The 25,362-nt window shown below is 47.7% G+C and overlaps 1 protein-coding gene across 5 annotated transcripts in view; it reads left to right on the plus strand.

The window, feature by feature from the left end:
- Window positions 1-25,362, plus strand: part of GALNT17 (polypeptide N-acetylgalactosaminyltransferase 17) — a 611,589-nt gene that overhangs the window by 249,502 nt on the left and 336,725 nt on the right. For all 5 annotated transcript variants that reach the window (XM_065541829.2, XM_074034847.1, XM_005549422.5 and 2 more), the window contains one exon: window positions 18,302-18,468. In XM_065541829.2, the coding sequence (XP_065397901.1) occupies window positions 18,302-18,468 (167 nt within the window). The remainder of the gene's footprint in view (window positions 1-18,301; window positions 18,469-25,362) is intronic.

Raw genomic sequence — 25,362 nt, forward strand, 5'->3', positions numbered from 1 at the left:
ATGCATGGGAGGGTGTTTTTAGCTCTGGCCTGAAACTGTCTGCATTAATTTACCCTTAATTGTTTTTAGAAATTCTGTTCCTGAGCCACTGCTTAATAAAACTCAAGGTTTTGGTTTTTTTTTTTTTTTCTGCTTTAGTTGAATTCATCAAGATAAGCTTTATTGTACCCAGACTCATTTACTGAACTGAGAATCTGAAGGATGCCTCTCTTCTGCTCCCTTGTGTGTGTGTGTGAGTGTGTGTGTGTGAGTGTGTGTGAGTGTGTGTGTGTGTGTGTGTGTATCTTTTCTTCCCTTTTAGAGAAAGCAGTGCTGCACAAAGCAGGGAACTATGGTAGAACTGAGCATAAAAGAATAAAATCCTTCTGGGCACAGTGGCCCACGCCTGTAATCCCAGCACTTTGCGAGGCCCAGGCAAGAGGACTGATTGAGACCAGGAGTTCGAGACCAGCCTGGGCAACTTAGCAATGCACCATCTCTGAAAAAAATAAACATTAAAATTAGTTGGGCATGGTGCCGTGCCTGTAATCCCAGCACTTTGGGAGGCCAAGGCAGGTGGATCACTTGAGGTCAGGAGTTCAAGACCAGCCTGGCCAACATGGAGAAGCGCCGTCTCTACTAAAAATGCAAAAATTAGCCAGGCGAGGGGGTGCACGCCTGAAATCCCAGCCACTCAGGAGGCTGAGACAGGAGAATCACTTGAGGCCAGAAGGTGGAGGTTGCAGTGAGTCAAGATCTTGCCTCTGCACTCCAGCCTGGACAACAGAGTGAGACTCCATCTCAAAAAAAAAAAAAATATATATATATATATATATATATATATATATATATATATATATATCTCCTTCTGATGATAGAGACTGAGTTTGTTTGCCCATGACAGGCCCTCCTACTGTACCTTGAAACTGGCATACCTGGCCAAGGAAAACTGAGCCCCACAGATTTTTGGCTAAAGGCAATTACCTTGTCCCTGGAAAAGCAACTCTTTATGACTCAAAGAAAAATACTTGTTTCCCAGGTAGCCATGGAGCCAGTAGGTGATCAGTCCAAGAATAAAAAATGTCTTTAGAAAATATTCCAAAATAAATATTAATAGGAGCCAGGCTGGCAAAGAAGACATAGAGCTTCGTTGAGCCTAAAGTGCTTGGCAACAGAACCGGGGCCAGTCACTGGCCTGTGACCATGGTGTTGCGGGGGCGGGACTCACACTGACAGTGATGTTCTCACTGGATGTGTGGACTGAGTTCATCCCTTCCTGCCCTGCTTCTGAAGGAAGGTGTTAAAAGGTATGAATTCTCTCCCCAGCAAAAAAAAAAAAAAAAAAAAAATCAAGGTTCATGCACCCACAATGATAGGGTTTGGTTCTGTGTTCCCACCCAAATCTCATCTCTAATTGTAATCCCGATGTGTCAAGGGAGGGACCTGTGGTCTCCACGTGTTGAGGGAGGGAGGTGATTGGATCATGGGGGCAGTTTCCCCCATGCTGTCCTTGCGATATAGTGAGTGAGTTCTCACGAGATCTGATAAGCGTTTGGAAGTCCCTCCTTCCTTCTCTCTCCTGCCGCCTTGTGAAGAAGGTACTTGCTTCCCTGTTGCTTCTGCCATGATTTTAAGTTTCCTGAGGCCTTCCCAGCCATGTGGAGCTGTGAGTCCATTAAACCTCTTTCCTTTATAAATTACCCAGTCTCGGGGATAGCAGTGTGAAAACGGACTCATACAATGTCTTGCATTCAGTGTCTAGGAGTTTTGCAGGGGCTCCATAGACCACAAAATATCTCATGCTTTAAAGCAGGCTAAATCTTGATGTGTGAGCATTGCCCCAATATAACTAATAGGCAGGGCACACTTGGACTCAAATGCTAGAGTAGACGGTTTGTCCGGGAGACTGCTCTGTGTGGGAACTGAGCTAATGAGGTGTGTTGTTGCTTCCTGGAAGAACTGCAGAGCTCAACTGGAGGAAATTTAACCACTCAGCAAAGTGTGCATTTTTCCTAATAATGAGAGCTCCAAAAGCGGGGCCTCGCACCTCTCAGTGATTCTGACCCCCATCTCATTTTGTGAGGTTTGCTGTTGCCAAAAATGATACCACTCTTTCCCGAGATTATAGGGAAGCCTTGATGAGGAGGGAAGCAAAAAGGGAAAATTGGGCTGGTTAATGCACTTGACCCAAGCAGCTTTCAGAGTTTGAGCCCTGATTAGTAAATCAAGGGAGACAGAAGTGTGGTTGTGTTCAGGATGGTATCTGTTAAGTGTTGAGGTGCCATCACTGATGCTTTAATTGAGGTAGGAAATAAGTGATGCCTTTGATCATAAGAGAAGCAGAGGGAATAAATAGGAAAGGGATTTTCATTTGTTCATTCAGTAACCATTTATCTGCCAAGCATTGTACTGGGCTCTGGGGGAATAGAAAGAATTAAGACCAGTCGCTGTGGCTCACGCCTGTAATCCCAGTGCTTTGGAAGGCGTACGAGGAGGGATTGCTTGAGGTCAGGAGTTTGAGACCAGCCTGGGCAACATACTGAGACCCTATCTTTTAAAAAAAAAAAAAGTCAACCAGGTGTGGTGGTGCATGCCTGTAGTCCCAGCTACTTGGGATGCTGAGACAGGAGGATCGCTTGAGCCCAGGAGGTCGAGGCTGCAGTGAGCTATGATTGTGTCACTGCATTCCAGCCTGGGCGACAGAGCAAAACCCTATCTCTAAAAAAGAAAAAAAGAGCGGCTGAGCATGGTGGCTCAAGCCTGTAATCCCAGCACTTTGGGAGGCCGAGGTGGGCGGATCACAAGGTCAGGAGATCGAGATCATCCTAGCTAACACGGTGAAACCCTGGCTCTACTAAAAGTACAAAAAATTAGCCAGACATGGTGGCAGGCGCCTGTAGTCCCAGCTACTCCGGAGGCTGAGGCAGGAGAATGGCGTGAACCTGGGAGGTAGAGCTTGCAGTGGGCCAAGATCGCGCCACTGCACTCCAGCCTGGGCGAGAGAGCGAGACTCTGTCTCAAAAAAACAAACAAAAAACAAAAAAAGAAAAAGGATTCTGTAGCTCCTGAACGCCTGCACCCTTGGAGTGGGAATGACCAGACTGAAGACTGCCATGATGGCAGCCCGCAAAGGGACAGAAAGTAACAAAGGAGAAGTGCCTGATACAAGACTGGGCTTTGGGAAGGCTGAGGTTGGAGACCGGAGGAAGTGCCTAACAGGAGAAAGGCAGTGTTGGGCAGATAGAACAGTTTGTGTGACTTGAGAGACAGCATTCTCAGTTCTAAGAAATAATAAATTCATAGTGGCTGGAGAAAGGGCAGGGAGAGGCGATGAGGTTGGAGAGAGGGATTGGGTTCAACTTGGGTGCCAAGCAGAGGAATTTAAACCTAATTCTGAAAGCTTAGAATTAGGAGAGGCCAGGAGATCGTTTAAGTAGAGGAGTGACATGATCATGTGTGTACTCTAGAGAGGTCATTCTGGTCGCAGTAGGGTAGGTGGGATGGGGTTGGAGGCAAGGGACCAGTTAGGTGGCTTTTGGTGTCATTCAGGAGGTAACCGGTGAGGACTGGAATTAAGGCGGTAGAAATGGAGGAGAAGGGACCAATGTCATATAGAGATCCTGAAAATGGCAGAATCTACAGGATTTGGTGACTGATGGGCATGGTGAGGGGTCATGACTTGAGTTTGACGCCTGAAGAGACAGGGTGGTGGCCTTCAGCAAAGACACGGTGGTACAGAGAGCAGGTTTCCATTTTCGGCATGCTGAATTTGGGATGTTTATGAGCTCTCCACGTGGAGATTTGTGGGGCGGTGGGGGGAGCTGAAGTTTCAGTGAAGATCCAGGCTAGAGATGTGGGTTTGGGAGTTGCCAGGGTACTTGGAGCTGTAGACTTGCATGAGGTCACCCAGGACCCGTTTATGAAGAGAGAACAGCAAAGGGCAAAAGAAGGAGCTTGAGGATTTGAGGAATTTAAAGGAAAGGGTAACCTGTGCACCAAAACCAGTGGCCAGGGAAGATCCCAGAGGAGAAAAAGCGCAGATAGGAATGGGAGAGGAATAGTGAATGTCCAGGATCCAAGAGGAAATAGCAATTATACAAGGAGAAGGATGGTGGTGTTGCATACTGCAGAAAGGATCATGAGCGATGGTGAGGTTGGCAAGGGTCCCTCCAATTCTGGCCATATAGGGTAGATGTCACTGAAAACTTTAACAAGAGCGGTTTTAGCAAAATAGGTTGCACAGGAGCCAAATGCTGTATGAAGCGAGGAGTGAATGAGAGGTAAAGAAGGGAGACAGAGAGGGAAGGGAACATGGCAATTAAGCCAATTAAGACTGTGGAAAAAGAGACGATTTTATTATTATTATTATTATTATTGAAACAGGATCTTGTTCTGTTGACCAGGCTGGAGTGCAGTGGTGCCAACATAGCGCCCAGCAGCCTTGAACTCCTGGGCTCAAGCCATCCTCCTGCCTCAGCCTCCTGAGTGGCCAACACCACACCCGGCTAATTTTTAAAATGTTTTTGTAGCGACAGGATATTGCTTTGTCGCTCAGGCTGGTCTTGAACTCCTGGCCTCAACAATCCTCCTGCTTCAGCCTCCCAAAACTCTGGGATTATAGGCATAAGCCACTGCACCAACCCAATTTTTTACTTAAATGGGAGGGAGTTGAGTAGAAAAGGTCAGCAGAGGGAGAGCAAAGACGCAAGAGAGACAGTGATAGACGAGGCAAGGCCCCGAGGTGGGGTGGGAGGAGGCACAGTAAGGATGCAGGGGTCAACCTTGAACTCCTGGACTCAGGTTCCATCAAGAGAGGAGGTGAAGACAAAGAATGGGTTGAGAGGTAGGTAAGCTTGCAGAAGGTAAGTGCTTCTCTCATTTCCATTGTGCAGGAACCACCCAGAGAGCTTGATAAGGGTAGACTGCTGGGCCCCACCTCCAGGGATTCTGAGTCCCTAGGTCTGGGAGGAGCCTGGGGATTTTTTTTTTTTTTTTTTTTTTTTTTTTTTTTTTTTTTTAACGACAGGATCTCGCTCTCTCACCCAGGCTGGAGTGCAGAGGCGTGATATTGACTCACTGCAGTCTCTGCCTCCCGGACTCAAGGGATCCTCCCACCTCAGCCTCCTGAGTAGCTGGGACTACAGGTGCGTGCCACCACACCCAGCTGATTTTTATATTTCTTGGTAGAGATGGGATTTCACCATGTTGACCAGGCTGGTCTCAAACTCCTGACCTCAGGTGATCTGGCACCTCAGCCTCCCAAAGTGCTGGGATTCCAGGCATCAGCCACCACGCCTGGCCTAGTCCTGGGGATTTTTATTTCTGACAAGCTCCCAGACGATGCTGTTGCAGATGCTACAGACCTGTGGACCACATGTGGAAATTAGGGCTGATGGTGTTGATTTCTCTATGGAGTAGGAGGCACAATCCCTTGCAGATAGGGAGGTTGGCCCTAGGAACTTGGCAAAAGGTAGAGGACAGTGAAGGGTAGTGAAATCCAAGATTCTGACCTAGAACAGAAAGAAGCCTGCAGAGCAGGCCAGGCACGGGGGCTCAGGCCTGGAATCCCAGCACTTTGGGAGGCCAAGGCGGGCGAATCACCTGAGGTCAGGAGTTCGAGACCAGCCTGGCTAACATGGTGAAAAACCCCATCTTTACTAAAAATGCAAAAAGTAGCTGGGTGTGGCGGCGCACGCCTGTAATCCCAGCTAATCAGGAGAATCGCTTGAACCTGGGAGGTGGAGGTTGCAGTGAGCCGAGATCACGCCATGGCACTCCAGCCTGGGCTACGGAGCAAGACTCCATCTCAGAAAAAGAAAAGAAACCTGCAGAGCAAAGACTGGAGCTCCTGGAGGTGTCTCCTTTGCAGCTGCATGAATGTGAGACTTGGTCCTGCAGCCTGCAATGTCAGCTGTGTGAGAGAAGGGGAGAAGAGGCAAGCGGGTGGTTCCATCTAGAGCTGGGGTCCTTCAGCACTTGAGGGAAAGAAAGGCAGAGAAACAGGAGAACTGTGGGGCTGGCAAAAGGCAGAGCCTGGTTGAAGGAAGTGTGGAGATTCCAGTTCGACTGGACGAACATGAAACTAGGGAAGGGTTAATAGATTAAAACAAAACAAAACAAAACGACTAGGCGTGGTGGCTCACGCCTGTAATCGCAGCACTTTGGGAAGCCGAGGTGGGCAGATCACCTGAGGTCAGGAGTTCGAAACCAGCCTGGCCAACATGGTGAAACCCCGTCTCTACTAAAAATACAAAAATTAACTGGGTGTGGTGGCAGGTGTCTGTAGTCCCAGCTACTCGGGAGGCTGAGGCAGGAGAATCGCTTGAACCCAGGAGGCGGAGGGTGCCGTGAGCCGAGATCGCGCCATTGCACTCTAGCCTGGGCCACAAAAGCAAGTCTCCATCTCAAGAAAACAAAAACAAAAATGAAACAAAACAAACAAACAAAAACAAGTGTCCTGGGGCCTGGAAGTCTAAGTAAGGGTAGGGGTTTTGGGACTACGAGGCTGGAGAACTGGGATGAAGAGAGATTATGACTGTTGAAGTCAAAGGTGGTCTAAGTGCAGCTGTTCTGGGTGTCAGTGAGGTCCAGAACAAGCCCTGGGGGTTGGAGATAATTGCACTGCAATAACCTAAACCGGGTGTGGTCCTCCTGGGCATTCCTGGGTGTGGGTCAGAGGCTCTTGAAGTGGTGACAGGAAGGAGAGATTGCAATGACAAGGTTCTGATGAGGTGTGGCACCGCAGTCTGGTGTAATCTTTTCCCAACCAAAGGGCAATGCGTTCATTCGCGTTCCCTAGAGAAAGAGAAGGAATTGAGCAGGGGCAGGACGGGGAGGTAGAGAGAGAGAATGAATTGATTTATTTTTCCCATTTTTTATTGTGTTAAAACATACATAACGTAAAATTTACCGTCCTAACCATTTTTAAGTGGTTCGCTGGCATTAAGCACATTCACATTGTCATGTAACTGCCACCACCATCCATCTCCAGGACGTTTTCCTCATCTGAAACAGAAACACTGCTCCTGATCACAATCACTTCCCATTCCGCCTTCCCTGTCCCCTGATAGCCTCTTTTCTACTTTCTGTCTATGAATTGGACCATTCTAGGTAACTCCTGTAAGTAGAATCATACAGGATTTGTGTTTTCTGATTAGCTTATTTCACCTAGTAATCCTCAAAGTTCATCCATGTGGTAGTATATTGCAGAATTTCCTTCCTTTTTAAAGCTGGATAATATTCCATTTTATATATACACAGTCATCCCCTGGTATCTGAAAGGGATTAGCTCCAGACCCCCCTTGGATACCAAAATCCATGGAAGCTCAAGGAAATCCCTCACATAAAATGACATAATATTTGTACGTAAACTACGCATATCCTCACATATACTTTAAATCTAGATTACTTATAATACCTAATGCAGTGTAAATCTCATGTAAATAATTGTTATGCTTATTGATTTTGTATCATTATTATTACTGTTATTGAGACTGAGTCTTGCTCTGTCGCCCAGACTGGAGTGCAGTGGTGAGGTCATAGCTCACTGCAACCCTGAACTCCTGGGCTCAAGCAAGCCTCCCACCTCAGGTTCCTGAGTAGCTGAAACTGCAGGCATGTGCCACTGTGCCTGGCTAATTTTTACTTTTAGAGATGGGGTCTCATTATGTTTCCTAAGCTGGTCCTCAACTCCTGGCCTCTAAGCACTCTTCCCACCTTGGCCTCCCAATTAGTTAAGGCTACAGGTGGGAGTTACTGTGTTTGGCTCTATGTTATTTTTTTTTTTATTTTGGGGATATTTTCCCTCTGTGGTTTGGTTGAATATGAAAATATAGAACCCGTGGATTGGGAAGGCTGACTCCATATACCACATTTTGTTGATACATTCGTCTGTTGATGAACACCTGGATTGCTTCCAACATTTAGCTGTGAATAATGCTCTATGAACATGCGTGTACAATATCTCTTCAACACTCTGCTTTCAGTTCTTCTGGGTATATAACCGGAAGTGGAATTGCTACTCAGATAGTAATTATTGTTAACGGACCACCATACTGTTTTCCACAGCGGCCGTAACATCCTCCCCTCCCACCAACAGTGCACAAGCGTTTCAGTTTCTCCGCATTCTCTTCAACTCTTGTTATTTTCAGGTTTGTTTTTTTTAAACAGTAGCCATCCTAATGGATGTGAGGTGGTACCTCACTGTAGCGTTGATTTGCATTTCCCTAATGATTAGTGGTGTTGAGCAGAGAGAGGTTTATTTTAAGGACCTGGCTCACACGGTTGTGGTAACTGGCACATCTCGTGTCCGCAGGGTAGGTGGGCAGGCTGGAGACCTTGGGAAGGGTGTCTGGTGGCAGAATTTCCTCTGGCAGTGGAAAGAGACGTGAAAACGTGTATGTCCACAGCGTGCTGCAGTTCTCAAGGGTTCTCTCACTGGCTTGCGGCTACTCTGAGGATGTCAAGGTGGTGTTTTCTGACTCCAACTACCTTTTCCATCAGAATCCCACAGTTTCCATCCCATGTTGCCTTGCAGAGCTCTGAGAGTTTGGGGGTGGTGTGTGGTAGAGAGGCCTGAGCGCCTAGAGAGCACGGACCTTCATCAGCGGTAAAGCCTTTATTAATACTCATGACCTTCTGCATGTTTATGGAGCACTTTGGAAGTGAATAGGAATTAGCCTGGTCGGAATTTGCAGAACCTGGTGTGAGGCTGTCATTCCATTGTGAGTCTAGCTCTTTACTGCGTAATCTCTAAACAAGCTCACAGAGGTTTCCCCTGGAAGGTCGAGGAAGAGTGCCCCTGTGCTCAGGAGAGCTCTGATGTCCCATTTCTCCCTCTGTTGTTGACCATGCAAGTCTGATTCAGTGAGATCCATCCATTCACATCCAGCCTGCAGCTCACCGTCCCCACCTTCCTGGTCCAGCATAGCCCATCTATTACAGCTGTTTGTAGATACTTCGTTTGACACTTAGCATCTCCTCCTTTGCATTGACAACTGCCTTGTTAGAAGTGTTTAATGTGCCTTAGCCCTCATGTCCCAGAACTCCGGGTGATTGGGGTGGGGCAGTGCTTGGTGATCGGTCCCGTCCCTCGGGTGCGGCAGATGTTAGGGCAGAGACTGAGGGGCATCACTGCACTTGGGAGCTAGAGTTGAGGGGAGCAGCAAGGAAGTCCTGCAGATCGGCCACACAGTTGCGCCCACGTGAGCCAAGCGATACCGAGAAACCCAGGTAGACCCTGGAAAGGGGAGCACTCGCCTTAGACAGACCCAAGAAACAAGGACTAGGGGCTGAGCTCAGGCCCTTCGGTCACCTGCCCAGCCGCCTGAGCATGCACAGGTACGCCTTCCATCCCCAGCCCCTTTAAGGTCCTCTTCTGTGTCCCTGCCCTGAGGGATGATGGGGACGACCGAGTCAGGCCTGGGTGCACAGTGGCTGAAGTGCTGCAGTGACTCATTAGCACAGGACTTTTGCAAAGCCTAGAGAGGCTGAGGACAGCCTTGGCTCCTCTCTGCTTGGAGTTCTTCAGTTCCAGGGCTTGGAGGTAGAACACTCTCCCGCGTGAGCTTTAGCCACATTCCCGCCAGCCTTATTAACCCCAGGGGAGGTGGAGCTGGCTTCCGCTCACTCATATCTTCTTGATAGGAAATCAAACCTGACCCGGCTCAGGGATACTATGTGGGAGTACTTTGCCCCCAGCGGGCCATGGGCATGGTGCACCTGGCTGTAGAGGACTTTCTCCTAGTTGGGGCTTTTAGGGCAGAGATGAAGAAATCAAGAAATTGGCTGGGTGCCGTGGCTCATACCTGTAATCCCAGCAGTTTGGGAGGCCGAGGTGGGCGGATTGCTTGAGGTCAGGAGTTCAAGACAGCTTGGCCAACACGGTGAAACCCCGTCTCTATTAAAAATACAAAAATTGACCGGGTGTGGTGGCACATGCCTGTAATCCTAGCACTTGGGAAGGCTGAGACAGGCGGATCACCTGAGGCCAGGAGTTCGAGACCAGCCTGGCCAACATGGTGAAACCCTGCCTCTACTAAAAATATAAAAATTAGCCAGGTGTGGTGGCACACACCTGCAGTCCCAGCTACTCAGAAGACTGAGGCAGGAGAATCGCTTGAACCTGGAAACTGGAGGTGGCAGTGAGCTGAGATATCACCACTGCACTCCAGCTTGACAAAGCAAGACTCCGTCTCAAAAAAAGAAGAGACGAGAAGAAAAAAAAAAAAAGTCTCACACAGGAAGTGGTTTAGTGGTTGGGCTGGAAATTGTGTGGAAGTTTGCCTGCTGCAGCCGCCATACCGTGCCTATCCAGGCAGGGGCATTTGGAAGTTTAAACACCGTAAGTTACTGTTCCCATCTTGCTACTTTTCAGACAACGCTGTGTGACTTAGCACAAGTGAATTCACCCCTCTGGGCCCCAGTTTCCTCATCTGCAGAATGGGCATGATACTGCTGCCTACCCACTACGGTTTACTGTAAGGATTAAAGCCTAGTACATGGGAGCTTCCAGCAGTTTCTGGCATGTAGCCCACACTATGTGTTAGTTATCATCGTCAGCAGCAGCAGCATCATTTTCTGTAGCCTGCTGAGCCTCCTAGGCCCTGTCGTACCTAAATTGTTTTCCAGTGATGGGTATGTTTGGGGAGCTTTTTGTTTTCAAGTTGGCAGACTGGGTCACAAGCATGTTTTTGTTGTTGTTGTTGTTTTTATTTTGAGACAGATTCTCACTGTCACTCAGGCTGGAGTGCAGTAGCACTGTCTGAGCTCACTGCAACCTCTGCCTCCTGGGTTCAAGCGATTCTCTTGTCTTAGCCTCCCAAGTAGCTGGGACTACAGGCGTGCTCCACCGTGCCCAGCTAATTTTTGTAATTTTAATAGAGATAGGATTTCGCCATGTTGCCCAGGCTGGTCTTGAACTCCTGACCTCAAGTGATCTGCCTGCCGTGGCCTCCCAAAGTACTAGGATTACAGGCATGAGCCACAGCACCCGGCTATAAGCATGTCTTAATACCTCTCATTTTTACCACATTGTGGTCAGGCAAACTGTCTCCTTAAAAGTGGTCCTGTGAGGTCAGGGGTCTGCTTTTGAGACTGCACGACCGGCGCTCTGGGCTTCGATTTCTTCCCTGCTGGAGGCCTTGGGCCTTGACCTACCATGATTTCAACTGTGATTCTCTCCAGTGATTCCCAGAGGTGCCTGGCTGGCGGGCGGGGGGCGGGGGGTAACTGTGGTCAGTCTCAAGGAGTTTCAGAGGTCAAGGAAGCATCCCAGGCATGTGGACAGACAGACAGATGGACAGATGGGCAGTAAGGTGTTCACTGTTCTAGAGATTTCACTCGGTTGGTTATATGTCTCTACTTTCTTTTCTCTATGACAACAGCTTTGCAGAGGATCTGTTTTCCAATTAGCTCTTGAGGAACTTGGTTTTGAATTTCTTTGTAGCCCCTTTCTGGTCTTGGCCATTGAAATTGGTCCAGCCAGGTACAGTGGCTCATGCATGTAATCCCAGCACTTCAGGAGGTTGAGGCAGAAGGATCACCTAAGCCCAGGAGTTCAAAACCAGCCTGGACAACTTAACGAGACCCTATCTCTACAAAAAATACAAATTGGCTGGGCTGGCAGTGCACCCCTGTGGTCTCAGCTACTTGGGAGGCTGAGGATCACTTGAACCCTAGAAGTTGAGGCTACAGTGAGCTGTGATTGAGCTACTGCATTCCAGCCTGTGCAACAGAGAAAGACCCTGTCTGCAAAGCGGGGGTGGGGAGAAAATAAAAAAAGAAATTGGTCCAGACCTTCACACCTTAAAATAGCTTTCTGGGTACCAATCTTCTTTCAGGTAAAGGACTGTTCGTTGCTTACTGACTAGTTATTGAAAGGAAATTTGTGATTTGTGAAACCCAGGTTCAAGTCGGTGTTGCTAGAGGGAGCACACAGCAACCCCCAGGTATAGATGCTGAGGTATTTTGTAGTTGATGTGGCATGCCTATCTCTCTTTGCTCTCTGGGCGTCTTTCACATCTGGAATTTCTTCTTTTATCCTTGCAAGCTTCCAGCCTGCTCTTACTTGCCTGGCTTTTATTTTTATTTTTATTTTTTTCTTGAAATGGAGTCTCCTCCTGTTGCCCAGGTTGGAGTGCAGTAGTGTTATCTCGGCTCACTGCAACCTCCACCTCCTGGGTTCAAGCAGTTCTCCTGCCTCAGCCTCCCGAGTAGCTGGGACTACAGACATGCCCCACCATGCCCCGCTAATTTTTGTATTTTTAGTAGAGATGGGTTTTGCCATGTTGGCCAGGTTGGTCTCAAACTCCTGACCTCAAGTGATCCGCCCACCTCAGCCTCCCATTGCCTGGCTTTTATAGCCTGGGAGGCCAACAGGGAGGCAGAAAATGTGTCTGAATCTGTAGGTTTCATTATAGAGAGACGGGGCCAGAAGCCAGGGTCTGAGTTGATGGTTCCCTTCCCTGGATCCTCCTGCCCAGCACTGGCTGTTGCTGGGCCCACCAGAGGGCGCCATGCCGGCCACCCTGGCACTGAGCCCTTGAACGTTTCACCCCTTAGCTCTTCAGGAATGAGAGAATGAGGGAGGGGCTTCTTTCCTGCCAGCGTGTGGGATGTCCAGACACCATGCAGTTTGGATGCACTGTCTGATAGCCCTCAGGCCACAGTGGGAATGGATTCAGCATTATCTCCCAGGGGCGGGAGCATCTGTTTCCGTGCTTTGTGCAATCTCTAGCATGTCTGTGGCCTGTGGGGTCCCCTCTCCCTTCTCCTGTCCACCGTCACCTGCCTTCCTTGACTGGTCTTTCTGCCCTGTTGGGTATTAGTATCTGATTGGAAGTAACGTACGTATCAACCCATGCCTATGTCTACTGTTGGCAGGAAATGCTTAAAACTGTTACAGGAAAGGGGTCCCCATCCAGACGCTAAGAGAGGGTTCTTGGATCTTGCCCAAGAAAGAATTCAGGGTGAGTCTGTAAAGTGAAAGCTCATTTATTAGGAAAGTGAAAGAATAAAGAATGGCTGCTCCATAGACAAAGAAGCTCTGAAGGCTACTGGTGGCCCATTTTTATGGTTATTTCTTGATTCTATGGTAACCAAAGGGTGGATTATTCATGCCTCTTCTTTTTAGACCATATAGGATAACTTCCTGTCATTGCCATGGCATTTGTAAACTGCCATGGTGCTGATCAGAGTGTAGCAGTGAGGACAATCAGAGGTCACTCTTGTCACCATCTTGGTTTTGGTGGGTTTTGGCCAGCTTCTTACTGCAACCTGTTTTAGCAAGATCTTTATGACCTGTATCTTGTGCTGACCTCCTGTCTCATCCTGTGACTCAGAATGCCTTAACCGTCTGGGAATGCAGCTCAGTAGGTCTCACCTCATTTTACCCAGCTCCTATCCAAGATGGAGTCGCCCTGGTTCGCATGCCTCTGACAGAACTTGAGCTGTCCATCTTTCCATCTACCCAGCTATTCTGAGCATCTTCAATATATCAGGCAAAAGGCTGGGCTTCGAGATTACTTTTAAAGGCAGAGTCTACCTCCCTAGAGCTTAATGATCAGCAAAAAGAATGCTGATTTTTATGATAATAATTACAGCATTTATATTGTCTGCTGTCAAGTAAATCCATGAATCTTGGAGGACTCTGGCCTGGGAGAGGTGAATCATTGTTTAACTGGGCGAGGTTAGAAACCTGGGTCCTGACCGGGAACAGAGCCCTGAGTAGGTTGTGTGGGCAGGATCTGGGTGACGGCTCTGGAAGCCTGGCCAGTGGTCATCAGGGAAGTGCAAAAGTGAGCAGAGGAGCCAGGAGGGAGAATGGCAGGGCCAGCCTGGCAGGCTGGACCTTTATTTTATGAGTTAGTGCATAACAGTGCGCCCCCCCAACAAAGGCTGTGTTATACAGATTGCTCCTGTGGGTGTTGGGGGTTTGATCCTGCTGGGGGAAATTTGAAGTTAACCTGCTCCAGGGCTGAGGGGCTGGGGGGATTTGCACATCAATACCTGGTGTTCCGCAGGTAGTTTGTCTCCTATCCCCAGGGACATTTCATGGGCTCTCAAAGCCTGCTGGGGCTGCTTATTCTCTGGGCCCAATAACGAGATGCAGATGAAATGGGAAAGAAGAGAGTTTATTTCTGTAACTGGCTACAGGGAAAAGGCCTGGAAAATATCACCAGACCAACTGAAAATCACAAAGGATTGTAGAACTTGTATACCTTCTGAGCTATGTGTCTGCATGTAAGCGTGCATTCATCTAAATACGTAAGTGATTAGCTATTTCTTTTTTTTTTCTTTTTTTTTTTGAGATGGAGTCTCACTCTGTCACCCAGGCTGGAGTGCGGTGGCACGATCTTGGCTCACTGCAACCTCTGCCTTCCAGGTTCAAGCCATTCTCCTGCCTCAGCCTCCAAGTAACTGGGACCACAGGCGCCTGCCACCATGCCTGGCTAATTTTTTTTTTTTTCGTGTATTTTTGGTAGAGACGGGGTTTCACCATATTGACTAGCCTGGTCTTGAACTCCTGACCTTGTGATCCGCCTGCCTTGGCCTCCGATAGTGCTGGGATTACAGGCATAAGCCACCGCACCCGTCCTAGCTTCTTCTAATCTATAACTAAAGTGTGAGTCTTGAAGACCTTCCTCTGGAGCGTCAGTAAATTTACTTAATCTACATGGGTCCATGTGCTGAGGGTGAATACCCTTATCTTGTCTCCTGCTAAATCATGGAGAGAGTTCCTTTAGACCCCCAATAAAACTTGTTTGTGGAGTTCTGGGGAGTTTCTTCAGACCCCCATTGAGAACTTGTTTCATCCTAAATGAGTCCTGTTGAGAATTCCTTCCATTATCTTGTCCTGCTTCAAGGCCCAGGAAAGGCCAGAGCAAAACTCTCTGTGGGCTTTTGTTACATTCCAGCCTTTGTATGAGGACACAGGCTCTTTCAGCTTTTAATATTTAACTTAACCACTCAGCGCTTAAACAGTTGTTACAGAGGTCTGCCTGTTTAGCTGTTAGTAAGACCTGGCCTGCCACAGTTTCACAGACTGAGAAGTTGAGCTGTGGAGAGAGGTGGGGTGAGCAGCGTGCCCAGGGTTACAGATCCCAGGTGGGATCCAGCACTTTTTGCTTCTGAAATCCCCTGTGATTTTTTAAATGGTCACCTGGACCCATGAAAGGGCAGGACTGAGGACCCCATGCCCTGAAGGCTGCTACGTTTCCCATTTCACCAGGGGGCGTTGCCTGCTCCAGCCAAGAGGCTTGACTTACGACCGGATCCTTGATTGCAGTGTAGCCCATTGCTTGTGACTGGAGATGATGGTGCTGGGACTGTACAGTCTGGCCTCATTTCTTTTCAATTTCAAAATCCAGAAACTGTTAAAAGCGAAGGATCAGAGAAACCAGCCCCAGGAAGATATGCACAGAGTCAGTGGGTGTGTAACGTGTGCCCTGACACCGTGTGTCAGAGATGTTTGAACCAGAGAGACTCCATCTTAAACAAGGGCTGGGTGTAATAAGGCTGAGACCCACTGGGCTGCATTCCCAGGAGTTTAAGGCATTCTGAGTCACAGGATGAGACAGGAGGTCAGTACAAGGTACAGGTCACAAAGACCTTGCTGATAAAAGGATGCGGTAAAGAAGCTGGCCAAAACCTACCAAAACCAAGATGGCTATGAAAGTGACCTCTGGCCGTCCTCACGGCTCATTGCATGCTAATTATAATGCATTAGCATGCCGAAAGACTGAAAGACTGTCCCATCAGCGCCTTGACAGTTTACAAAGGCCATGGCAATGTCAGGAAGTTGCCCTACCTGGTCTAAAAAAGGGAGGACCCACAATTCTGGGAATTGCCCACCCCTTTCCCAGAAAACTCATGAATAATCCACCCTTGTTTAGCATATGATCAAGAAATAACCATTTAATTGGGCAACCAGCAGCCCTGGGGGCTGTTCTGCCTATGGAATAGCCATTCTTTATTCCTTTACATTCTTAATAAACTTCTTTTTGCTTTACTTTACGGACTCACCCCAAGTTCGTTCTTGCTCAGGGTCCAGGAACCCTCTCTTGGGGTCTGAATCAGGACCACTTTCCAGTAACACACGCACGTGTACAGCGGGTGAGAATGAGCCGAGGTGGGACAGCTGCCACACTACCAGGGATGGGATGGCTGCTGCTGTCTGGCCGAGGGAGTTCCGAGGGACCCTCTGGAGTGCCCTTGTCTCGCGGACCACCACACAGTCAATGAGATGATTCCTGCCAACTGCCCGCCAGCCCGTCAATAATCGCTGTAATCTCCCTGGCAGCCCCCAGAAGTAGATTTACAGCAGTGTGGTAAAAATGAGGCTGCTTGATCAATGCATCCCTGGATGATCTCCTCCAGGAGACACAAACACATACTGTAACAAAACTTTATTTTCTTCTGAAAATTACCTACATGATTAATACAGCCCGACACAGCCCAAGCTGCTCAGCATAAGAAACAGCCGTATTTCTTGCTCTCTCTTCAGCTCCGCTCCTCTCTCACTCCGTGGCTTCATCTGTTTTCTTTGTTCTGCTCCCTATTCCGTTGTGCTATATATTGTGCAATCTCCCATAAGGAGAAGAAGGATGCATTAAAGTGCAGGTACCTCGGCATTCCATTCCACTGTGTTTCTCTTTGCTGTTTCCAATGTGGCTTAGGCGTAAGCATAAAATTAAAGTCATCGGTGCTGCCTGGACAGACTCTCGGAGCACCTGTGACTGAGAAAAGCAGAGCACGTTCCCCAGGTACTAAATCGTCTCTTACATCACCTGGAGCCGTGGAGAAGGCCTAAACTCTGTGCTCTGGAGTCCAGACTGGATGAGAGGAATTCTTCCCTTTAATCTCTGCGCTCGGGCACGTGAGGGCTGCTGGGTATTGTGAGGGAGGGATGTCAGCAGGTTGTCCTGTCTCCTGTCTCCGGGGAGGTTCTAGGACTTCCCGAAGAAGAGCTGGTGTGCCTTAGGTTGCACGCTCCTCCAGTGTGGAGTCCTGTTCCTTTACTATGATTATTGGCATGGGTGTTTTATTTCCTCTCCCAGAATGTTAACTCCATGATAGCAGGAACCTCTAGTATAATATAATACCAAGCACTTAGTGGGTTCAGTAGATGCCTTCTTTTGGGTTCCCCCAGAAACAGAGCCTGAAACAAAGGTTTGAGTGCAAGTGGTTTATTTTGGAGGTGAAGAAAGCATCACTAGGGGAGTGGGAAGTAAGACTGGGAGGGAAAGGCACCCCCTCTCCAAAGGGTGTGTTATGAAGATTGCTCCTGTGGGTGATGGGGACTTAATCCTGCTGCGGGAATTTACATTTAACCCTATCTAGGGCTGAGGGAGCTGGAATATTTGTATCAGGTTGGTGTAAAAGTAATTGCGGCCATTAAAAGTAATGGCAAAGCCCACAATTACTTTTGCACCAATCTAATACATCAATTCCTGGTGTTCTTTTTGTTGTTGTTATTTAGAAACAGGGTCTCATTATGTTACCCAGGCTGGAGTACAGTGTCAGGATCATAGCTCATGGCAGCCTTGACCCCCCTGGGCTCAAGTGATCCTCCCACCTCAGCCTCCCGAGTAGCTGAGAATACAGCCATGCACCACTGCACCTGGCTAATTTTAAATTTTTTTGTAGGTACAGAATCTTGCTATGTTGCCCAGGCTGGTCTTAAACTCCTGACCTCAAGCGATGCTCCTGCCTCAGCCTCCTAATGCTGAAATTACAGGTGTGAGTCACTGCACCTTGTCCCCAGTCGTCTCTAGTTGAGAGATTTAAGGGGTGGAGTAATCGCTCAGGCATCAGCAAAGAAGGTTTCAGGCAAGGAAATGGAGGGGCTGGAGTCAGAAGTCGTGCAGGTGTGCCCTGAAGCTCAGGGCACAGGTAGGTGGCACAGGTAGATGCAGGTAGACATATGCCTGGGACTGATGCCTGGAACTCCCTTAGTGATGCTCTCTTCATCTCCAAAATAAACTACTTGCACTCAAACCTTTGTTTCAGACTCTGTTTCTGGGGGAACCCAAATGCAGATGTCTACTGAACCCACTAGAGGTTCTTGTTATCACAGAGCTAACATTCTAACTCACTGCCTGTAGGGTGGTGAGTTTGGGGGAAGTGGGGCTGCATCTGTTAGTGCTCTCTTCCTTAGGGTTTATTCTCAGTTCTTAGCCAAAGAGAAGCCTAAGGGAACCAGTGATTCACACCTTGGGATGAGTGGATGAGGATTCAGCTGAAATCTTACACTGTGCCCAGCTGCAGCGCCTGAGCTTTTATCCTTCCTCTGACTCTGCATTTCCGATCTCTCCTTCCCCAGGTGTAAGGAGCTCAAGTACTCCAAGGACCTGCCCCAGATATCCATCATATTCATCTTCGTGAACGAGGCCCTGTCGGTGATCCTGCGGTCAGTGCACAGTGCCGTCAATCACACACCCACACACCTGCTGAAGGAAATCATTCTGGTGGATGACAACAGCGACGAAGGTACAGGGGTGGCTGACCTGTGCACAGGATATGATGACAGCAGGGGGAAATGCCACTTTCATTCCAGCGTGAGCCCGAGCATCTGTGTCTCCTAGTCCCTGGAGCGTATCTGGGGAATGGGAGATTTTTTTTTTTCTTTTTTTTTTTTTTTGAGATGGACTCTCTCTCTGTCGCCCAGGCTGGAGTGCAGTGGTACAATCTCGGCTCACTGCAACCTCCACCTCCCGGGTTCAAGCGATTCTCCTGCCTCAGCCTCCCGAGTAGCTGGGATTACAGGCACTTGGCACCAGGCCTGGCTAATTTTTGTATTTTTAGTAGAGATGGGGTTTCACCATGTTGGCCAGGCTAGTCTCGAACTCCTGAACTCAGGTGATCCGCTCACCTCAGCCTCCCAGAGTGCTGGGATTACAGGTGTGTGCCACCGTGCCCGGCCTGAGATTTTTTTAGAGGAAGATATCTAGGCATACCCTGGTCTGTTATTCCTTGAGTCCTCTAGAGCAGGGGTCCCCCACCCCAGGGCCATGGACCAGTAGCAGTCTGTGGCCTGTTAGGATCTGGGCTCCTTCCTGAGTGGCAGGAGAGCAAGAGAAGCTTCAGCTGTATTTACAGCCACTCCCCGTTGCTGGAATTACTACCTGGGCTCCACCTCCTGTCAGATCAGCAGTGGCATTAGCTTCTCATAGGAGCATGAACCCTATTGTGAACTGCACAAGCAAGTGATCTAGGTTGTACCCCCTCCCCACCTTTTTTTTTTTTTTTTTTGAGATGGAGTCTTGCTCCATCACTCAGGCTGGAGTGCAGTGGTACGATCTCGGCTCACTGTAACCTTTACCTCTCGGGTTCAAGCGATTTTCCTGCCTTAGCCTCCCGAGTAGCTGGGACTACAGGCACACACCAACATGCCTGGCTAATTTTTGTATTTTTAGTAGAGACAGGGTTTTGCTGTGTTGGTCAGGCTGGTCTCGAACTCCTGACCTCAGGTGATCTGCCCTCCTCAGCCTCCCAAAGTGCTGGGATTACAGGCATGAGCCACTGCGCCTGGCTGGTTGCAACCTTTTTATGAGAATCTAATGTCTGATGATCTGAGGTGGAACAATTTCATCCTGAAACCATCCCCCCTGACCCACATGTTCCATGGAAAAATTGTTTTCCACAAAGCCGCTCGCTGGTGCCAAAAAGGTTGAGGACCGCTGCTCTGGGGCTCATTAGACTCATTGACTGGCCATGGATCTAGATGAACTTCCCTCTTCTCGTTACCTAAAGTAGATGACAGTGAAGAGCTGAATTCCTCCTCCACTCCCCACCCCACGCCCCATCTTTGTCGTCCTTCTCCAAAAAGCAAAATAAAAAATTCCATCCTGTGTTAGGAACTGTTTGTCTACATTGGAATTCTCCTCTGGGCCACCGTGCCCAAAATGGTCTTACGTAGAAATGAGTGGTGTTTGCTCATCTTCTGGAATTCAGCGCTAATAGGAGTGATGGCTCAATGGAAACTGTACAACAGGAAAATATTGCATGTCAATAACAAAACTCCTGGGAGGTCCTTGGAGATACTTAATAGTTGGACAAAGGCATGGCATCCAGGGCAGTAGGGGTGGCTGTTGCTAATGGTGCCTTTGTGTTGGATCCCAACCTGCAAAATTCAATGTGCTCACTGCTGGGAGCGACCCCCACAAGCTCATGAGATAAAAGAAGGCCAGCTAGAGTGAGTGCCTGAAGGCCAAGAAAGCTTATCTTCTGAGCAACTACAGGATTAGGGGTAGGCTAAACCCCTTCCTTTCATCGTGCTGGGTAGGAGAGGGATTACCCTGCAAGCTGCTCCGGCGTCTGGAAGATGGTGAGGAGGAGGCAATGCCACGGGTCCTGTTTAAAACTGGATTATCTTGAGGAGCACAGGAATGAGCCTCTCCTATTTAATCAGCCTGGGAGCTGATGTCCCTGGCCCTTCTGAACCGGCCCACTCTTCTGAAGGGCTTGGATGCACCTGGGCCCAGTGGTATGCCTTCTCTGGGATCTCTGGCTTACAGAGTTGGGTCATTTGGTGGATTTTTCACATCCCTAGTTTTATTTCCTTACGTTTGGCCATTAGTTATCTATAGATTCTTCTAAACCTGAGAATGATTGTCTCCTTGTGAGAAGGAGGCTCTTTCAGTTCCTGGAAGCCTCTAAGTCGTGCAGCAAATTCTCTTTCCTTGACATGCCCATGGCTGTCTGCTCTGTGGCCTTTCTCTGCACCTACCATAGACATCTTGCTCCAGCAGTCCTTCCATGCACCCATGCAGGGACTCCCTCTATATTTCCCCAGCTGTCTCCAGCAAAGCATTTCCTCAGAGAAGCCTCTTCTAAACTCTGAGTGGGGAAGTAAGATTGTGAAAGGAAGGCATCCTAAAAAGATTGGTACTGTGGGTGACAGAGCTTAATCCCACTGGGGAAAATCCAGGAGCCAGTGTAAACCCAGACCTCAGAGTTAACTTGCTCCAAGTGCAAGGGAGCTGGGGTATTTATACACCTTTAGGATAATGAGGCCCTTGTTCTGTGCTATCTCAGCACCTTGCTACTAGCTGTCACACTTATTAGCTTGAAGTGTGTCTGCACAGTGGACTCTCTGAAATAGGTGAGATGTTGTTTCCCAGGGCCTGACTGGTGGTTGAAACTCATTAAGTCTTTCAACAAGGGAGTGCATGATGAAGCCAGGTAGGGCTAAGAAAAGGGCAGGTGTGAGCTAGTGGCAAAATGACTAGAGATAGCCCAGGGCTAGAACACCCAGAGAGGAGCATGAACTACAGATCGGGCTGGATTGGGGTAAAGACTCATTGCCAGTGGTGCACCCTCTCCTGAGGAAATCTAGGTAGAGCCCAGCCCAGGAGGAGGAAGGGAAGGTTAAGGCAATCTCAGCCATAACTGCAGCTCCTTGACTGCAGGGATCTCCAGTACAGGGTTAGACACTTACTGGGTTCAGTAGGTGTATTAGTCTATTTTGTGTTGCTATAAAGGAATTCCTGAGGCAAGTGATTGATTGATTGACAGATTGATTGATTGATTGATTGATTTTGAGACAGGGTCTCACTCTGTCACCCAGGCTGGAGTGTAGCGGTGCAATCACAGCTTGTTGCAGCCTCCACCTCATGGGCTCAGGTGATCCTCCTGTCTCAGCCTCCTAAGAGGCTGGGACCACAGGCATGTGCCATCACGCCTGGCTAATTTTTATATATATAAAAATTTGTGGAGATGGGGTTTTGGCAGCTTAGGCTAGTCTCAAACTCCAGGGCTCAAATGATCGTCCTGCCTCAACCTCCCAATGTGCTGGGATTACAGGTGTGAGTCACCATGCCTGGCCTTGGGTGATTTATTTAAAAAGGAGGTTTTATTTGTCTCACAGTTCTGCAGAATGTACAAGAACCATGGCACCAGCATCTGCTTGGCGTCTGCTTGCCTTCCAGTGAAGCCTCAGAAACTTTTAGTCATGGCAGAAGGGAAGGGGAGCAAGTGAGTGTCACATGGTGAGAGAGGGAACAAGAGAGTGGGAGGGAGGTCCCAGATTCCCTGAGAACTTACTCATTACCATGAGGGAGGCACTGAGCCATAAATGAGGGATGCACCCCCATGACCCAAACATCTTCCACCAGGCCTCACCTCCAACATTGGGGGTCACATTTTAACATGAGATTAAGAGAGGACAAATATTCCCACCATACTAGTAGGTATCTTCATTTGGGTTCCCCCAGAAGCAGACCCTGAAATAAACATCTGCAAGTAGATGGGTTTATTCACATCAAGAGTGCAAGTAGTTTATTTGGGAGGTGAAGAGAGCACCAGTAGGGTACTGGGGAAGTAAGAATAGGTAGAGAAAGCATCCCCAAAAGATTGGTACTGTGGGTGACAGCTTAATTTCACTGGGGAAATTCCAAGAGCCTGTGTAAACTCAGACCTCAGAGTTAACTTGCTCCAAGGGTGAGGAAGCTGGGGTATTTATACACCTCTAACATCAAATGTTTTAGTGTAAGAACCCCCTGGGACTCCACCCTGGAGGAAGTTCTACTTCAGGAGGCTTGGGGTAGGGCTGAAAATTTGCATTTCTTATAAGCTCCTATTTGATGCTGATGTCGCTTGTGTGGGGAACACACTTTGAGAACCACTGGGTTAAGCAACCATGCCTTGAGCCCTGTCTGAGTCCCATTTTAATGGTTCACATTTCAGGTCTACATGAAGATGTTTAGTGAGTAAGAAAATAGGAGGAAGAGGTATTTGGTTCAGCCAGACCTTAAATCAATATCCATTCATCATCTTCCTCCTCTCCCAAATACCCAGGGGACCAGGAGTTGATGATATTAACATGATCTCCCTCTTTTCAGTTCCTGGTTCTGTTCTCTATGTTTTTTCCCCAGGCCAGAAATCTCTTCTCTTGAACTAGAAGAGGAATCTAATATTTTTCATTTTATTACAATGTTCTTTGTAACTGGTATTATCGAGTTTTGTAAATGTTCTGCATCTATTAAAAAAGACCCCCACGCACTGTAATCATGGAATTGAATTCCTGCCAGACATCAATTTTGTGTATTCTGGTAGGCTATGAGTTTATTTTTTTTAAGTCTTTTTGACAATGGTGTTTTAAAATCTCCTTTTATAATGACTCTTCCTTCCTGTGTTCCTAATATTTGTTTTCTGGTATCTTGTTGTCAGTTTCTTGGCAACTACAGATTTGTATCTGCATGGCTTCATTAATAGCGATGGTTGTTACCATTATGTAATGCTCTCTTTATCTTAGAAGCATACCCTGTTTTTTTGTTTTTTTTGTTTGTTTGTTTGTTTTTTTGCCCTGGATTTAGTTCTTCTTACATTAATATTGTTGTTCCTGCTTGCTAGTTCACATTTGATTAAAACGTTTTTTCTCCCAGCCTCACAGTTTTGTTTTCTGATCTTAAAAGAAATGCATGCTCTTTGTTGGAAAATTCAAATGTATCAAAAAGCAAATATAATTGGAAAAAAATAAATACTGAAGAGACTAACCAGAAGCAACTGCTCATTCGCCCATGCCCTTACCCTCTTTAATGCACATTTTGCATAGTTAAGATCAATAGTATAAAGAAGTTAATGTTCTGCTTTTTCCCCCGAAGGGTAAAGCATAATCTGTGCCCTTTTTTTTTATTATTATTAAAAAAGCTCTGCAAACATCATTTTAATGAGGGCAGATTGCTCTATTCTCAGATTCACTAAGCTGTGGTCAAGATGGGCTCAGGGAATGGGTGTACAAAGCCAGGGCACTCTGGAGAAGCAGACAAGATGAGACTGCAGATTTTCCTTTGTCAGGGAATTTTGTTTTTATTTTAAGTCATTTGTTTCACTCAGTTTGAATATTGACATTGCCCTATGTTAAGCCCAAGTAAGATGCAATTCTTTGTACTCTGTACATCCAGCTGAAATCACTCAGGCAACATTTGCCAGAAATCACTGCTTACCAAGTCCAGTGGGCATTTTGCTGCCCAGATCTTTTGGCACCATCTGATATTGTCAAGCAGCTTCCTTGATCGTGTATCACTCCTTCTGGTGCCCCGACATTACTCTCTGCTGATTCTCCCCTAATCTTCTTTTTGCAGCTGTTCTTCTCTTCCTTGGTTTCTTAGTCCATTTGTCTTTCTACAAAGAATACTTACGGCTAGGTAATTTATAACGGAAAGTAATTTATTTCACTCATGGTTCTGTAGACTGTACAAGAAGCATGATGCCAGCATCTGCTTCTGGTGAGGGTTTCAGGAGCTTCCACGCATAGTTGAAGTGGAAGGGGAGTTGGTGAGGTCACATGATGAGCGACAAGTGGAGAGAGAGAGAGGGGAGGAGGTGCCAGGCTCTTTTTAACAATCCGATTTCATGGGAACTAAGAGTGAGAACTCATTGAATCCCATAAGAATGGCACCAAGACTTTGAGGAGGGATCCACTGCCATGACCCACCAGGCCCCACCTTCAATATTAGGGATCACATTTCAACATGAGATGTGGACGGGACAAACCATATCACTCGGCCCTCTCCCTTCTTAAGCTGGGATTACTCGTGATTCTCAGCATCAGGACACACTGGGCAGTCTCCTCCATTGTGTATGTTCTGACAGTTTCCCATTGGAATTGTCCAGTGGGATCTACCACTGAAGCCCAGAACGATTTATCCTCTTCCCTGAGCTTCAAACCTATAAGGCCTCTGTCTCCCAGATGGCTACCCTGCATCTTTGTAGCTCCATTGGTCCAATGATGAACTTGCAGTGTTTGCCTTGATCTTTGTTTGGGTGACTGGGATGGAGGAATTCGGGTGCACAGAGGTATCACAGTCATAATATTTGACACACTCCATTACTGGTTCATGCATAGCCATTCTTTATTTTTCCTCACTTCTGATTGAGATGTAATTCATACACCATCAAATATACTATAAAAATAAAATAGACCAGGCACTGTGACTCACACCTGTAATCCCAGCACTTTGGGAGGCCGAGGCGGGTGGATCACTTGAGGTCAGGAGTTCGAGACCAGCCTGGCTAATATGGTGAAACCCTGTCTCTACTAAAAATACACAAATTAGTCGGGTGTGATGGCGCGTGCCTGTAGTCCCAGCTACTCTGGAGGCTGGGGCAGGGGAATTGCTTGAACCTGGGAGGCGGAGGTTGCGCTGAGCTGAGATCACACCATTGCACTCGAGCCTGGGCATCACAGCAAGACTCTGTCTCAAAAAAAAAAAAAAAAAACACCAAAAAAAGAAAATAAAGTATACAATTCAGCGATTTTCAGTATATTCAAATGATTTGCACCTATCACCACTACCTAATTCCAGAACATTGTCATCACCTGCAAAATAAACCCTGAACCTGGGAGTAGCCTGTTGCAATCCTACCCTTACTCCATTCCTT

The sequence above is a fragment of the Macaca fascicularis genome, chromosome 3 (genome assembly GCF_037993035.2).
Source record: "Macaca fascicularis isolate 582-1 chromosome 3, T2T-MFA8v1.1".
Classification (NCBI taxonomy): Eukaryota; Metazoa; Chordata; class Mammalia; order Primates; family Cercopithecidae; genus Macaca; species Macaca fascicularis.